Source organism: Beta vulgaris, chromosome 9 (assembly GCF_026745355.1).
Source record: "Beta vulgaris subsp. vulgaris cultivar EL10 chromosome 9, EL10.2, whole genome shotgun sequence".
NCBI lineage: Eukaryota > Viridiplantae > Streptophyta > Magnoliopsida > Caryophyllales > Amaranthaceae > Beta > Beta vulgaris.
Window position 1 is genome coordinate 24,669,510 of NC_079210.1, and position 15,954 is coordinate 24,685,463.

Genomic DNA, 15,954 nt, shown 5'->3' on the forward strand with positions numbered 1-15,954 from the left:
CCATTAATCAAACACATGGTAAGTAGACCTGGCATGGACCGAGTCTGTTCACAAGTTCGACCCGTGGGCTTGTGGAAATGGCGGGTCGGGCCGGCCCGGCCTGAAAATTTCAGATTTTATCCACGACCCGGCCCAGGCCCACGGGCCAGGCTCGTGCCTCTTGCGGACTGACCCGTATTTTATGTTGTTTTTTTTTTGAATTTTTTACAGTTTTAGGCTAAAAGCACAAAGGAAAAGAGCATTCGCCCTACGGGCCAGTCCCACAGGCCATCTAAGCAGGCTCGTGCCGGTGCGGGCTTGAAATAATTTTTTTTGACCGTGACGGGCTTGTAGCAGACAACAAGCCGGGCCTCAAGCGGGCTCATGTCGGGTTGACCCGCGTGCTAGCCCGACCCATGCCCACCTCTAATGGTAAGGCAACATTTTGGGGTGATGAGTTTTGCTGCGACATGGCGTTGTGTCTTATATTTATGACATGTAGGCTTATTTTTCTAGGTTTATATATATAGATGTTTGTTAATGGAAATCTTGATGGAAGAGTTTAGTCATATACTACATCTGATCTTTATAAGTTTACCCGTATTTCTTTTCGAGATGTTTCTTATTAGTTTAACCCTTTGTTTTGTTTCTATTTTTGGAATGGGACCACTAAATTTACATCACACATACATTCAACTTTAACATAAAATAATAGTTTATCTTTCTTTTTATGTCACATAACATTGTTTCTCCTAAAATTTTGTGCAAAAGAAACGGGTAAACTAATAAAAACTGGAGGGAGTATTCTTTAAAAATTTAAAAATAAGGAAAAATTCCCAAGAGGGCCCAACTATTACCCATTTTCATTTATAGTCCAACTATGGATTATTCCCTACAGGTTTCAAGTTTACCATCTTGTGATTTTCATGGATCATGAGTTACTTAAAGCTGGTTAAAATTTAAGGTTTTTTTAAATTTTACCATCTTCAAACACTTCCAACAAGTGACAGAGATCTATAAATTCTGACCAATATTTAAAAATCTTACTTTCTAAACCATTTATAAATTACTCATAACTTATAAAAATTACAAGATAGTAATTTTGAGACTTGTAAAGAATAATCTAGTTGAGACTTTAAAAAAAAGGTAATAATTGAATACTCTCTTGTAAATTATTCTTAAAAATATTGGTTTTTTTTAAGGAACCCGTGCATTTTTCGTAAAATTAAAGAGTTAGTCCCTCTGTTTTTTTTATCTTTCTCACTTGGAATCTTGACACTATTCATGTTTAGAAAGAATCTTCTCAAATAATCTCAAGTGATAAGAAAAAACATAGTCATGTGGGATCTTGTTTTATTCGTCTGTACTTTATTAATATTCAATCGTTATAATTTTTACTAATACATAATGAAACATATTTAAGTTTAAAAACGTACATTGAAAGACGCTTACAAAAGTGAGAATGATAAAAAAAAAGAGAGAGTACCTCGTTAAAAAAAAAGTTTTTGAATTTAGTTCTAGATACTAGTTGAGAGTTGAAATTGAATGGGCAAAAAACCAAAAAAAACCCGAAACCAAAACCCTCAACTTTGCTCCGCCCTCGTCACCGTCACCAACTAGACCATCACTGCCCGTCAACCCCAATTTATCAACAACGCACCGCTGACTGCACCATTAATGTTGATTCGAACACTTTCAAAGCTGAAAACTCCTTTTTTCATCTCTCCAGTTCTTCATCACTGTAACAAAAAATTGCCCATTAATCAACTTTCTACCCTATTATTTTTTAGCCCATTAAATTCATCAAAACCCAGCAATGGGTTTTCATTACTTTTAGGGAGAAACATCCACGATGGCAGACCAAGAGGCCCTCTTTGGAGGGGGAAGAAGTTGATTGGGAAAGAAGCCCTTTTTGTCATTTTGGGTTTGAAGAGGTTTAAAGATGATGAAGAAAAGCTTGATAAGTTCATCAAATTTCATGTGTTGAGGCTTTTGAAGTTGGATATTATTGCTGTTCTTTCTGAACTTCAGCGTCAAGAGGAAGTTGCTTTGGCTATCAAGGTTTTTTCTTTAATTGAATTTGATTTTCTATTGTGTGAATTTTGATGAGTTACATTTATTGTGGAAATGGTTTCTTATGACGATTCATGTTAGCCGACCCCAAATCATTTTGGGACTACGGCTTTGTTGTTGTGGGAATTTGGGTTCCATTTGGTAGGGCGTAAAACATTTTTCTGGAAAAATATTTTCCTCTATTTTCAGTTTTACATTGTTTGGTTGGCAAAAGAATGTAAAATCATTGGGGTAAAATTACTCTCACAATGACAGAAAATCATTTTCCACATCTCTCTTGTACATTCCTCACACTATCTTCTTATTTTCCTTTCCATTTTCCTTTCATTTCATCATTTTTCTTACATGGAACCAAACAACTGAGAAATTGTGTTTTACATTGTAAATGATTTTCCATGAAAATCATTTTACACTAAAAATGTTTTGCTACCAAACGGAACCTTGGTGAATTCTCTGTTTTACTGTCTATTTACTCATTTTTTTTCTTCGTTACTTTTGCAATGGATCGATGCAATTATTTGAGTTGGTATTGTTGCTTAGACACATAGCTGAACTGTTAGTGCAGTTTAATTAATTTAATAAAGCCGTTTCCTGTGATGTTTTTGAGATTTTTAACAGCTGAAATGTAACTGTGGAAATAGCTTTCTTTGTTGGGGTTTTCATTGAATTCGTGCATTGTAATAATGTCTGATTATATTGAACTGTTACCCATGGAAAACCTAGTAAGTAGACAAAATTGCTGTTAAAATAAGTAAAGATGACACATTCCTAGTAAGTAGAAAAAATTGCTGTTAAACTAAGTAAAGATGGCACATGCCTCCTTGTTATGCCAGAATATTTAGAATTGATTTTTTACTCCCTTTTTTTTTAGAATTAATATCCTTAATAATTTTTTTATGCCATGTGTTAATTTCGTGGTGCTGAAGATTGATTGTGGAAAAGTTTCATTAGTTTCTTATCATTGGTTATAAGTTACAACTTTGATGGTAGTTGGCCTCTGTTATCATGTTATGTCAGTCGTTTTGGGAATACATCCCTTTGAAAATTGAGTGAAAATGTATTGCTAGTACTGGGGGTGACAATTTTGTGGGCTGCGAGCATGGACCTTGCTTTGTTGTGTTAAATCCGCAATAGAGTTAATTTATTTAGCTAGTTTTTATTTTTTATGTTATTACCATTATCCTTTTGGCATATTATCTTAGGCCTTTTTGAGCAAAAGTAGCTGTTATAGTGGCCATTAGTTGCTGTATTAGGTTCGCTGTGGAGAAAATAGCGTTCGTTAGATGTCGTTCAAGAAAACAGAACTATTTTTCTGTGAAAACATTACTTATAATTTTAGAAGTTCCGTATTTCAACTTATCTAAAATAGTACATCAACCTTTAAGAGTTCCTTCAAATTACTACTCTACGAAGCATATTTTCTTAATGGATAGACTTTTTGCTAAACAAAGTCTTCTAACCTAGTTTATAAAGTGTTGCCAACAATGCCCTAATCTGTTCCTTTTTTATGTGTATGCTCCACATTAGGTATAATCCTCATAGTTGGAACCTTGATGATCAAAATTGTGTTTTGTTGGTTCTTTGTGTTTTGTTGGTTCTATCTAATGCTCAAAAATGTTGATGTCCCATGCTCTTCTTTGGTCTTTTGAGTGGTTACAGCCTTACAGGTTAGTGCATAAAACTTCATTGTTCGATAGATAAGATATTTTTAAAGATTTTACCACTATATGGAACAAATGATTTGATGAATGAATATTTAATTATTGTTTTAACTTGTAGACAATTCAAAATAATCTGGTCATACTCTATACTATGTACTTTATCCATTTTGAATTAAGTGAAACACTTCTCTCTTTTATATGGGAACTTTTTGAGATAAATATGTCACTTATTTGAGAATGGAGGAAGTATATAAATAGCTAAAGTTAGAATAAGAAAGATTATATACGTTTTGTGGTATCAGTAATTATTTGAAAATTTGGTTGTGATGTCTTTTACAATGGTCTTATTGTTGGGAATACCTGTAAGATATGTTTTTTGACATGCAGCGCCTAAACTCATGACTCGAGTCACTTAGAGTCAATTTTCGCCTCATTCATTTACATTAAAACTGATTCAAGGACCTGAAAATATGCACCCTCTGGAATTGATTTCCATGAGCTTACACCATGGGGAGAGATCTTGCTTCACCATCCAAGGTGATGAGTATTGTATTTGGGCTTGATGATGTTTGTTCACAAAGCCTCATCTTTATTCGCAAACTTTTAGATCCACTTTGTCTTCAGGACGTCATTTTTCTTATGAATGGGCCTAATGGTGAGACCACATCATGCTTTGGGTGATGCGCAACAACAATTATAACCCTGCTTATGACATTTTACGATGATGCTCACTTAGAAGCTGCACATAACTGAAAGTGGCTCCCTTTTGAAGTTGTAAAAGAACATTGACCTGCAACCTGTGGGGTGTTTCAGGAAGGAGAGGGGGGGCATCTGTTCTTTACAGAAATTCAAAGTTGGTGACTTGAGGTAGAAAACTGATGATAGCAGCAATTATCAAGTATCTTTTTTAGGCTTGGGTTATTTGTTCAGCTGATCACGTATCTCATTGATCATTTTAGAGTAATTTTTACAGCAATGGCTATGAATTTATGAAACTGACACATTCCAGCATCCTATTTCGTCAATTAATATTCTGAATTCTTGAAGTGTCTTGACAGCTATTCTGTTGGTTTGAGCCTTGAGGTAAATCGTTTTATGTTTTTTCTGCCTTTCGGAACTTTTCTTTTTTCACGAGTGCTGAAAGTAAGCTATTAAATGCTGACAGCAGTATGCTACTTTAGTGCTTATGTGGAATCAAATTTAGTGTTATAAAGGTTAAGACCTTCAGGGATGTAGTTGTGGGCAGAAAATCTGGTTCCCTCTGAGTTATATGACTTCTCCAATCATAGAAGTCTCTCTCTTTTGTATGGAAGGAGCATTAATTTCTTATAACCTGCTTGCCCTACTCAATCATGTCTTAATTATACTGTTCCTAAATCAGGTGTTTAGGGTAATTCAAAAGCAAGACTGGTATCATCCTGATGCCTATCTGTATAAAGACTTGATTATTGCAATGGCCAGATGTAAAAGAATGGATGACGTGATTCAACTTTGGGCAGACATGAAAAAGGAGGAATTGTTTCCCGATTCTCAAACATATAGTGAGGTCATCAGAGGCTTCTTAAGGGACGGTTCCCCTGCAGATGCTATGAACATCTATGAGGACATGTTGAAGTCTCCAGATCTTCCCGAGGAACTTCCATTTAGGATCTTATTAAAGGGTCTTCTACCTCATCCACTTTTGAGAAACAAAGTTAAGCAGGATTTTGAGGAACTCTTTCCTGAGCGTTCTGTTTATGATCCACCACAAGAGATATTTGGAATGCGCTAATGTTTGTAATTTGCATCCTTACTTTGCTGTTAGATCCACGATTCCTTTCCATTTGTGATATTGGAATTCTAGTCTTATGTATGTCATTGTAGAGCTTGATATTGTTGCTATTGTGTGTGCGTGTACATGTGTTCTCTTTGTGCTTTAAATGTCAAGTCGTTGGATAATTTTGATTTTAGCTATGTTGGTTATAACTCATAATTAACCTTGATGTACTATGTGGTATGCTAAATAATTTGAAGGGCTAATATTAGACTTCGATGTTAGGAAGGAATTGTAGTCTTGAAAGCAGTCACATATTGTTGCACACTTGCACTGTGCATGAGTGCATGTGTAAGCTAACTTATAAACCATGCCTAGCAAATAAAGCATAGGAAAAGCCCCTCCATTTCAACCTCCCTTTAAAACTTCTTGGATGAGAGAAACAAACTAGCCTTCTTTTCTTCTTTCTTGTGAACCACGACACTTGGAGCTAAAGGATGCACACAAACCCCCTTTGAACCAACCAATCCCGAATTCACCTTTCTATCAAATTGCCATGACCTATCAAGTAAAACATGGCAAGCACTCATAGGAAGAACATCACACCATAACTCATCTTTGTAGCTTCCAATAAAGTAGTGCTTGTTTATTCACTCTAAAACCGACGTTATAACTAAGCCAACTCAACTTGTAAGGGTGTGGATGATCCTCACACCAAAACTTAGTTTAGTCACCAAATCTGCCGCCACAACATTAGTGCAGGAACCACTATCAATGACATGTTACAAGTGTTTTCTCCTACTTTGCAATGAGTATGAAACAAATTATCCTTTTGCTCATTGTGCGAAAGACAATCAACATATAAAACCCTCGGCAAAAACATCTTCCTCACTACTCTCCTCATGAATTTATTTTTGGCACACACTCATTTAACTCCTCTTCATTCAAGGTCATGTATTGCCTCATAGTAAGAGCTTTCTTTGATGGACAATTGCTTGCTATGTACCCTAAACACTTTCTATTCTCTTTATATTTCTCTCTTGGCATGAAAACCTTTTGTAATTTTCACTCTCTTTTCCTCTTTGGATGAGCTATCCTTCTTATACCCTCATGGTTCTTGTTAGAGGATGAATAAGATGCATAAGATAAAGGTTTCGTGAAAGAGTTGTCTGTTTTAGCATAGGAGTGCTTTGACCTTTTTTTTTCACGAGCTTCAAATTTGAGAGCTAAACTACACATATCATCAAAAGAGTTATCGTTTAATACCTCCACCTTCTTTGCAATGGGCCGGTTCAAATCTTTGAAGAAACATGCAATATTTAATGGTTTTTTCACATCCAAGTCGCAAGTAAGACACAATTTATCAAACTCTATAGTGTACTTATGCGCACTCAATATATCTTGGCATAGAGTAGTTAACTTGAGATATTATTTTTTTCATAATCACTTGGCAAAAACTTCTCTTTGAGCTTCTCTTTTAGCTCAGTCCAACTGAGCTTGTCTTTCCCCTTCCTTGCACATTTTGCTTTCAAGTTATCAAGCTAAATTCCTCAAATTTTGTTAATCTCATCATTGAAATTAGGTTTGACAACCCTCACAACAAGATCATCTTCTTCCTCATCCGAACCTCCAATGTATTCAACACTATTCTTATGTAGCTTCTTAGTGATAATAGAAGCTATAACATCCATTTTGTCTAAAGTCAATTCATATTACTAGAATCAACATTATATTTCAATTGATAATCAAATTGTTGCTTAAATCAGCAATAGCCTTAGTTAATTTCTCCATATCAGTCAACATTATAGCTAATCACAACAAGAACACCAACAAAACAACAAACTAGGAAGCAAAGAGCACACTAACACCACTAGCCCCACGTAAAAATGAGAACTTTGCAAGAAAAGAAATGAGTTGCCTTGGATCTTTGAAGAGTAGAATCCCTTGTATCCTCACCTTTTTGGAAAATCTTATACCACTTGATATGAGCACCAAGCTAAGGAAGCCAAGTATTCAAGAGAAACGTCACTTTGATGCAAACAACACAAGGAAGCCGAACTAGAACAAGTAACAATGATATTTCTTTGCTAAGTAATCTCTCCTAATTACTCAAACAAGAATACTTAACACCTCCAAACCACTTCGAAAATTAAGTTGTTCAGACACTAACTAAATAATCACTCCTAAAAAATCAAGTTAATGGACACTTAGGTTTGAGAAAGCAATCACAAAGATAATTTTTAATCATAAACTCACTCTAATCTTCGTCATGGTTATACGCCCTTTATTTATAATAGAAGAAGCAATAAAACCTTAGGTCTCCAAGCACACTACATGCCATGACCAACATAGAGAATGATGAAAAAAGTTTTCCCTCAATTCAAGCCTAGAGTATAGGTATAACTTAAAGAAACACAAGCATAAGGAAAGCTATGCAAATCTTTCATCAAATACACTAGAATCACTCGGCAACAAGGACACCTCGTTGCATGCCACTTAGAATTGATGCTTAAGGATACTTTCCTAAAATACAAGCTATGACAACTAAGACTCACATGGACCGAATTTATCGAGGATTTTCGGACCTTATTGCAACTAAATATAACTAAAATCAACTCAACTACTTTAATTAACATTTAACTAATTAAGACTAAAGGTATGCAATTTTGGATTCCGATCTCTGATCCATGAAAACTTTGCTTTATTATTGCTTTTAGTATTATTAGTATCTATCAAATTTATTAATATGTTTAAACCTTATCAAAAACGATTTTTTTAAATAAAAAATACAAATACGGGTCCAACCAGTCCAAAACTGGACCAGATCGAAAAATCTTCGGTGCGGACGACACCAGACCGGAATATTTCTGTCCACTCTTGGTTCAAAAAATTTCAGAGTTCGGTCCACTGGTCTGGTCTGGTCCGCTTTTGGACCGGTGCACACCCTTAATTAGAACACTCAAATAAAATGCTAAGTAACTTGTTCTTCCATCCAAGCAACACTAGTGACAAAAGCTTGTCTTTAAGCCATCAAAGTGAACCCCATATGTTCCATGAGAATTGAAATAGGTTCATCTTGATTAGTTGCTTTAGAATCCGCATCATTCAATCTCTACTAAGTTTATCACTCAAGACTAAAGCAATAAGGGTTAGTTTAAGCTTGAGAATCACATGCTAAAGTCATATCACCTAATCAAAAAATAACCTAAGGTCCACTAACTAGTAGTTAGGAAGTTAGGATCGAATCCACAAGGAGATAGCTATACTATAATGTCTGAAGTCTAATATTATACTAATTAAATCAGATGAAAATGGTTGGTTTACTGAACTAATTGCAAATAATCAAATCAAGAAATATCAAATAAGGGAAAGACCACACATACAGTTCACCACGTATGCAATTCAGGATATCAAGAATGATTTAGGAAACTCAATAAATCAATTTGACTAGAGCACATGTAATTTCCTTAGAATATTACCTCCTCGAAACTCACTAAGCCGCTCTCGCATGACCATAAATTGCTAAGCCTACTATTCAGAGCCTATACGAAATCCTAGCTCTTAATCTATAACGTTGTATTGCAATAATAATCAACACAGTTGCCAAACTTGTAGATTAACATAAACAACTTAATAGTAAGAATCAAATAATTGAACAAATAGTCATTTAATTAATCTCTCATATGCATATATAGGTCCCCAAATCCCTAGAAAGTAAACTACTCAGGCATATTTAGGGAAACTATAATCATAATTAAATAAACAAATAACATGATGGAATAACAAAGAAGAATTAAAAAGGAAATAGTTAGTGATGAGAGATAATACCCATTAAAGAAAGATTATTGAAAATGATTACTTTAAATCTTCAAAGTGTTTGCAAGGTAGACTAAACTAGTGTTCGTGAGAAATAAAAACTAGGCTAACCGTCTAAGCTAATAAAACTGAATTAAAATAAAAAACATGGTCTTCCCCCTCTAGAAGGATAAGTATTTATATTAACACAATTAGGAGCGTAACACACGCTTCAAAACTCCAAAAAAATTACCCCTCTCGAGTCGCCGGGGAGGATTTTGCCTGATCGGATGGTTGTCAAGTACTATAGAATCTTCAGCACGCCCGATCGGGCGGGATCTTCTGACCGAGTGGGATTCCTCTATCTATTTGTTCACATAAAATCCTCTCACCCGAGCGGATTTGCCTGGCCGGGCCCGCACGCAATATTTTCTTCCAAATCCTCAAACGTCCAAATATCACTAATTAAGGTCGCCCAACCGGTCGGGACGGATCTTCCCCGGCTAGGCGGCCGTCAGGTGCAATGCCATAACACTTGCTTTATTCGTCGAAATTAGGCAAGTGATCACTCGTTGGAAAGCTCTTGAAGTGTAAATATCATCAAAAGAGTGGACGGAAATCATTTTTCTACTTCTTCCACTATTCGATTTGCTTCAAAACTCTTCCAACTTAATGTTGGTGCTCTAAGAAATACACCATCTCTTATGATCGTATGAATGACTAGGAAATGCACTCAAATATGCTAATTCCTACAATGATAAACAGACACACTACAAGGAGCACATTAGCACTAAAAATGGCTCCGAAGAACGCAATTTGACAAATAATCAATGAACGACTGGGGGTAAAAACTCTATATGAAATAGGCATATCACCGACGAACTCAAAGCAAAACTATGAAAACACAAAGGTCTTTTATAAGCAATCTCAAAATTGATTTTCGTTCATCTTAACCTTTCCTTACACAGAGTGAGGAGCAGAATAAAGGAAGCTAAAACACTGCAAAAAATAACCTAGGAAAATTGTTCAACTTGGAAGGTTTTAGGAGTTACATTTCCTCTCGTAATTCATGCCTATCATCAAGCCTATTTAATGAGCTGTTACAAGCTTGCTTAAACCAACAAATGACGACCTAATTGGGTTCCTAATCATACGCCTAATTAGCTAAAACACACGGCCAAATATTGAGTTACTTTAAGAGCAATAACTTGGTTTTATTATAGCTAAATATACCAACAAAAGCAAATTAAAACACTTATGCCCATAACATAACTATGGGCTTCTCAAAAACTCCATGTCACGCCAATTTTGTTGTTGCTACAATCTTGTTGGGTCTCCGGTCCAAGTAATGCAAGTTACACACTCGGGCTTGTGAACAAACGGTGAGAAACTAAAAGCTTCTAAAACAAGTGCAACTGGTTAGCGAGTTGAAGAGCTTTTTGATTGGGCTTGAATTTGGATCACTAGGAGTTTAGGGACAATACAAGGGCTAAGAGACTTCCTAATCAATTCATTTGCCTTCAATTCTTCCATTTGCCTCCTTATTTCTTCCGTTTCTTTTGGATTTGTTTTATGGGTGATGCAGATTTTCATGCAACTAATCAAGATGATTTCACTTGTCATGGAACATATAGGTTCACTTTGATGGCTGAAAAACAAGCTTTATGGGTTCACTTTGTTGTTATATGTGTGTGTCAGCAAAAGGTTGGCGTGAAGATGGCATGAAGATGGGAGATTGTTACAATAATATCACCCTCGATTCTCATTTGTAGCATGCAACTTGCAGCAAGAAGTAGTGGCTTGTGTTAGTTACAGTAAATCAAGTAAGCCAAAGATTAGCTACAACAATATGGAGTACATGTTATATGTTTGTATGGCTTTTGCAGGAAATCGGATGGAACTCCCAAGCACATGAAGATAGACTTTCCTACAAAAATTTTACCGACCCACTATCATCAACGAGTTCACGGTAAACTCTTTTGAAATACAAAGGAGAAATCAATAACGTTTGGTTGATGACAAACTCTATTCTCTACAATGTGTGTGAATGTTACATTTCTCAAGAACAATGGAGAGGAAAATCTAGAATAACTACTCCAAAGAAATTATAAGAATGATCTTAATCTTGCTGTATGTGTGTAGTCTCTATATATATGTATATTAGGAAAATCAAAGATTACGTGGCCAAAATCATAAATTGTTTCGCTCGAAATGTAACTAGAAAGAAGGAAAATCGCATCAGAAAACAAGTTTACATACTAGTTTCATGACTAATGACCCAGGTACGACCAATGACGGCCTGTCGCGATGTGCGACCTAGGTAGCAGGGTGCGACCAAGTTATATTTAAGAACTTTGCTTTGTTGCATTTGAGGATTTGCAAACAGGAACTTGTAGCGAGGTGCGATTACAAGTCAGTCCCTTACTCTCAAAAATCTTTATAATCACATTATACACTATTAAAGAAACGCTAATTTGTGTCTGCTATTTTGCGTTGAATAAAAAAGAAACTGAAGCCAATGCTCTTGTGGAAACAATTTGCTTCGATTCCGCTACCCAATTGACGCAAATGATGGAATGTGCGTCAAACTGACAAAGAAATCGACACAAATCCTTTTAGCATATGACACATTATTAATTTGCATCGGTTCGTGTGTCATGTTCGACGCAAATGATCGGTAGCCAAGCCAAAAGCTGAGCATGTGTTTCTGCGTCGGTTCGGCCTCATAAGTGCGTTTCTAAGGCACTGTATGGACTCCTTTTAGCTCATTTTGATCCCATCTCTCTCCTTTCTTCCCTTTTCTTCTCCCTTTCCCCTTCTATTTCACTCACTTGATCATTCTTGATCATAGCGACATTTGGCTAGGTTTTCAGTAAATTTTGACTCAATTTCTAGTACATTTGCTTTCACCCTGTTATGCCATGTTTATAATATAGGTAGAACTACCTAAGATGGCTATGAGTTGTAGAGTTGGCAAAGAAAGCAATGAAAATAGAGCATACGATGAGAAATGGTGCGCTTGCACCATGCCCCATGTCCGCGTGCACAAAGGAGCACATTGCATAATAGAATCTTGTTCAGGGAATTTCAAATGGACATAACTTTGGAACAACAAATTGGATGATGGTAATTCTAGTTGGAGGTGAAAGCTTGTTTCGATAGCATTCCAACGACTGGTCATAAGCTTTATTTGGATCTAAAACGAAAGGGTTGTGCACCCAGACCACTTATTGAGGTGCGCTTGCACCTCTCGACAAATTCCTGCATTCCAAGATCAGTATGTTTGTTGCGCACGCACCTGTTTGTGTGGTGCGCCCGCACCTGTTTGTGTGGTGCGCCCGCACCATCTATGTTTCGTCAAAGAGTGTGAGGCCTCGTGCCTAATCAAAACATTAGAGATGATTATTTTTTCACTTATGCTTTATTCTATAGACTATAGGGTGATATTATGGTTCTTATTTGTAATATCCCTATTTTTAAGAGCGTTTATAAATGCTAATTATATTTATTAAGTTAACCATGTGACGGATTATTTTTATATTATTTGGGTTGGAATATGAATTTATATTTGTTATGTTTGTAAAGTATTTAATTATATAATTTTTTGAAGTTATTAATATTTATATTTTTGGGTTTTATGTGTAATTTGTTTGATGATATTCAGCTAATTAGGAACTTAAAGTCGTTTCCTTGCACGCCCCTTGTCACTTTAATTAAAACCAAAACCCACCCTCGTAACTCTTTCACTTTTCTTTTCTCTTTTAACTTACTTAAGTTTTAATTGGTTTTAATTATTTTGTTTACTTTTATTTTTTTTTAAAACCATAACCTTCCTAAACTAGCTTACTTAATTAAGTTAGTAATTAGTATGTTTTAGTTTCACTTAATCTTTTATATGTTTTCTAAATTTCTAAATTAAAACAAGGAGTAAAATAAAGTTAGTTTTATATATTTAAATTAATTGTTTAAGTAATTTTTGTGAGTACTTAAAACGATTTCTAAAAAAAAAAAAAAAAAGAAAGAAAAAAAGAAAAAAAGAAAACTCTTTCTCTCTCTCCGCGAAAACCCCACAACCCAAATACCCCAACCCCTTTTTCTCTCTTAAACCTCGGTCTCCCTCCTCTCTTCCTCTGGTGGTACTCTGGCGCTAGTTCCCCCCTTCGATGCTGCTACTGTTGTGCAACAACGCCGCCATCCCCTTTGCTCGCGTCTCTCCTTACCGCGCGCCGATTTCTCGCGAATGGTGCTGCCGTATTGTTGCAGTTGTTCGCTAGTGGACGGCGGTCGTCGTGCTACTGTTGTTGTGGTTGGTAATGCTGTCGCCGGCAAGTTTTCCCCTCTCCTGTTTTTGTTCGCTGCTGCTGTTGTCGTCTTTCCCTTGCCAACGTCACCACCGATGTCCGATGTGTGTTGGTGGTTTGCAGAGTACCAAAGTTACTAATGACCCTTTTGTGTTGTTGTTGCTATTGTTCGTTGTTGTGGCAGTTGCGTTGTTGATATTGCGTTGTTGTTGATGTTGCATTGTTGTTGTTGTTGTTGTGTCGTTGTAGTTGTGGTGGTTGTTGTGGAGTTGACGAGTTGTTGCTCGTGTTTCCCTCCACCTTGTGCTGCTGCTACTGTTAGTATTCGGGGTGCTGCTTCGTCGGTGCAGCCGTGCGACGGGTGCCAGCGCTTAACTGAGGTGGGGTTGCTGGTGTTACTTGTTGTTACGTGCTGTTGATGATGTGTTGACTACTCTTATTTTTTCTTCTATTGTTGTTTAAGAAGAAACCCGACCTTATGGGTTAAGGAGGTATATTAACATAAGCTTTATTTAGTTATTTTATTTGTATCAAATGATGGTCTAAATATTAGTTCAAGGGTTTTGAAAAGAAAATCAAATTAAGAGTTGTAATTTACTTTTGATGTTGTAATTCTGATGGTGGTTCATTAGTTTAAGTGATGGTTTCATTTGAAGATAAACTTGATGTTAGGATGCCAAGTTTTGGAATCAGCTTATGATATGAAATTCTAATAGTGTTGCTTAATCGATTTGGGATTTTTTTTATATTGATAAAGTCAGCTTGGGTAGGAGCTACTACCTCCGTTTCTTTTTAATGGTTACACTTTGACATTTTACACTATTCACAAATTGCACTTTGACCCTCGTTTGTGATTTATACGTGAATAAAAACATAGTCATGTGGGATCTTGTTAGATTCGTATTAGTATGTATTTTATTAATATGTAGTTTTTATATTTTTTACAAATACAAAATTAGAGATATAAAGGCTCAAAGTAGTGCATCGACATGCGTGAAAAGTGTAAGTGTAACAATTAAAAAGAAACAGAGGTAGTAATATTTAGTGTGATTAAGAAAGTGAGTTATTCATTGAAGATAATGTAAGAATGGTTATTAATTAGTTTTATGCTTATTGTTGAGGTCAATTATGAAGAGTAATTATGGAATTCAACTTAAAGTTGGTGATCTTGGAGTTTATTAGCACAAAATTTGATCGCGTCTCAGGTAACTTATATGTTCAGTAAAATATTTACTAATGCCCTTTTGTATATGGATCTCTTTGTTCTGTTTTTGATACGTATTATGACCAAAGTTATGAATGTGTTGATTCTGGAAGCATTATTTGATAATATGAATACACAATAATTGTTTTGCTAGCTTTGTTGTTGAACTAAAAATAAAAAGTGGGCAAGGTATGGGTGGATAATAGTTATTCTTTTGACATGATATGGTTGACTACGCTTCATACGAACCTTGGGGTTAGTATTGCTCGACTCCATACGAACTTTGGATGCGACGTTTGTCTAAATCCAGTACTTGCCACTGATTTGTTTTAAAAGAATGAGCTATGTCAGCGTTGAAATGAAAGGAAATGATTTAAAATAAAATGTTTATAACGGGTTGAAGTAAAGGTTACAAGTTTTTCACTCATTATGGATTTTTTTTTTGTTTTGTATTTCTTCTCTGCATTTGCAGGTTTGGAATCACGAGCTCGGAATTGAAAGTGGAGTACGAATATATATAGGATTTTGTTTAGTATGGATCAAGTTTGTATTTTAGATAGTTGATTCACGAATAGTTCCCAATGATAATTCATTGTATATAATATTTGGGAATTTTAGTCAAGTTGGTGCAATTAAGGATATTTTTTTCTGCTTCGATTTTATTTAATTAAGAGTTAAATTCTAATTTATGGATGTTGAGTGTGTTTCATTAACAGCTCGGTAGAGCGGGATGTTACATTATTAGAGAGAAAACATTTGGCTTATTCTTAGATTTGACATCCATAGATTAATTTTGATTTCAAATGTTCTTAATTGAATTTTGAACTATTTTATCATCCTCATGAATCAACTTAATTTTTAGGCCAAGATATTGGGTAGAAATTAAGGAGATCCTTATTACGGGTTTTCCGAATTCATTGAATCCCTTAATCAATTGTCTAAAGATCATTTGATAGAGGATTTAGTTGATTGATTAAGCGATTATTCTTGAGGACTATCTGAGAGATGACTCAAGTAATTTAGAGGAAAACTAAACCTTGCATAATCGTGGCATTTGAATCTCATTTGCATTCATGATCGTTGTCCATTCGGATTCATACTAGTAACCTTAACTATATTGTCTTTATTGTGACTCTAAGTCAATGTTATTTTGATGATGATAAACACATTATGCTATAACATGTATGT

At 35.4% G+C, this 15,954-nt stretch overlaps 1 protein-coding gene and 1 long non-coding RNA gene across 15 annotated transcripts in view; both read left to right on the forward strand.

The window, feature by feature from the left end:
- Positions 1-1,469: 1,469 nt before the first annotated feature.
- Positions 1,470-15,954, forward strand: part of LOC104902821 (protein THYLAKOID ASSEMBLY 8-like, chloroplastic) — a 37,239-nt gene continuing 22,754 nt past the window's right edge. For 7 of the 14 annotated variants that reach the window (XR_008967738.1, XR_008967736.1, XR_008967737.1 and 4 more), the window contains exons 1-2: positions 1,470-2,040; positions 5,095-5,485. Coding sequence is in view for 10 of the 14 variants with exons in the window: in XM_057392043.1 (XP_057248026.1) it covers positions 1,657-2,040; positions 5,095-5,484 (774 nt within the window). In the remaining 4 variants the exon portion in view is untranslated. Of the gene's footprint in view, positions 2,041-5,094; positions 5,663-10,846; positions 11,395-11,543; positions 11,685-12,197; positions 13,076-13,811; positions 14,304-15,954 lie in introns of those variants that run through there. The other 7 variants (XM_057392042.1, XM_048636960.2, XM_048636958.2 and 4 more) reach the window with 7 other exon arrangements.
- LOC130590101 (uncharacterized) lies at positions 4,116-4,759 on the forward strand. Its single transcript, XR_008967739.1, has 2 exons — positions 4,116-4,250; positions 4,338-4,759. It is a non-coding gene; the product is annotated as an uncharacterized LOC130590101 (long non-coding RNA).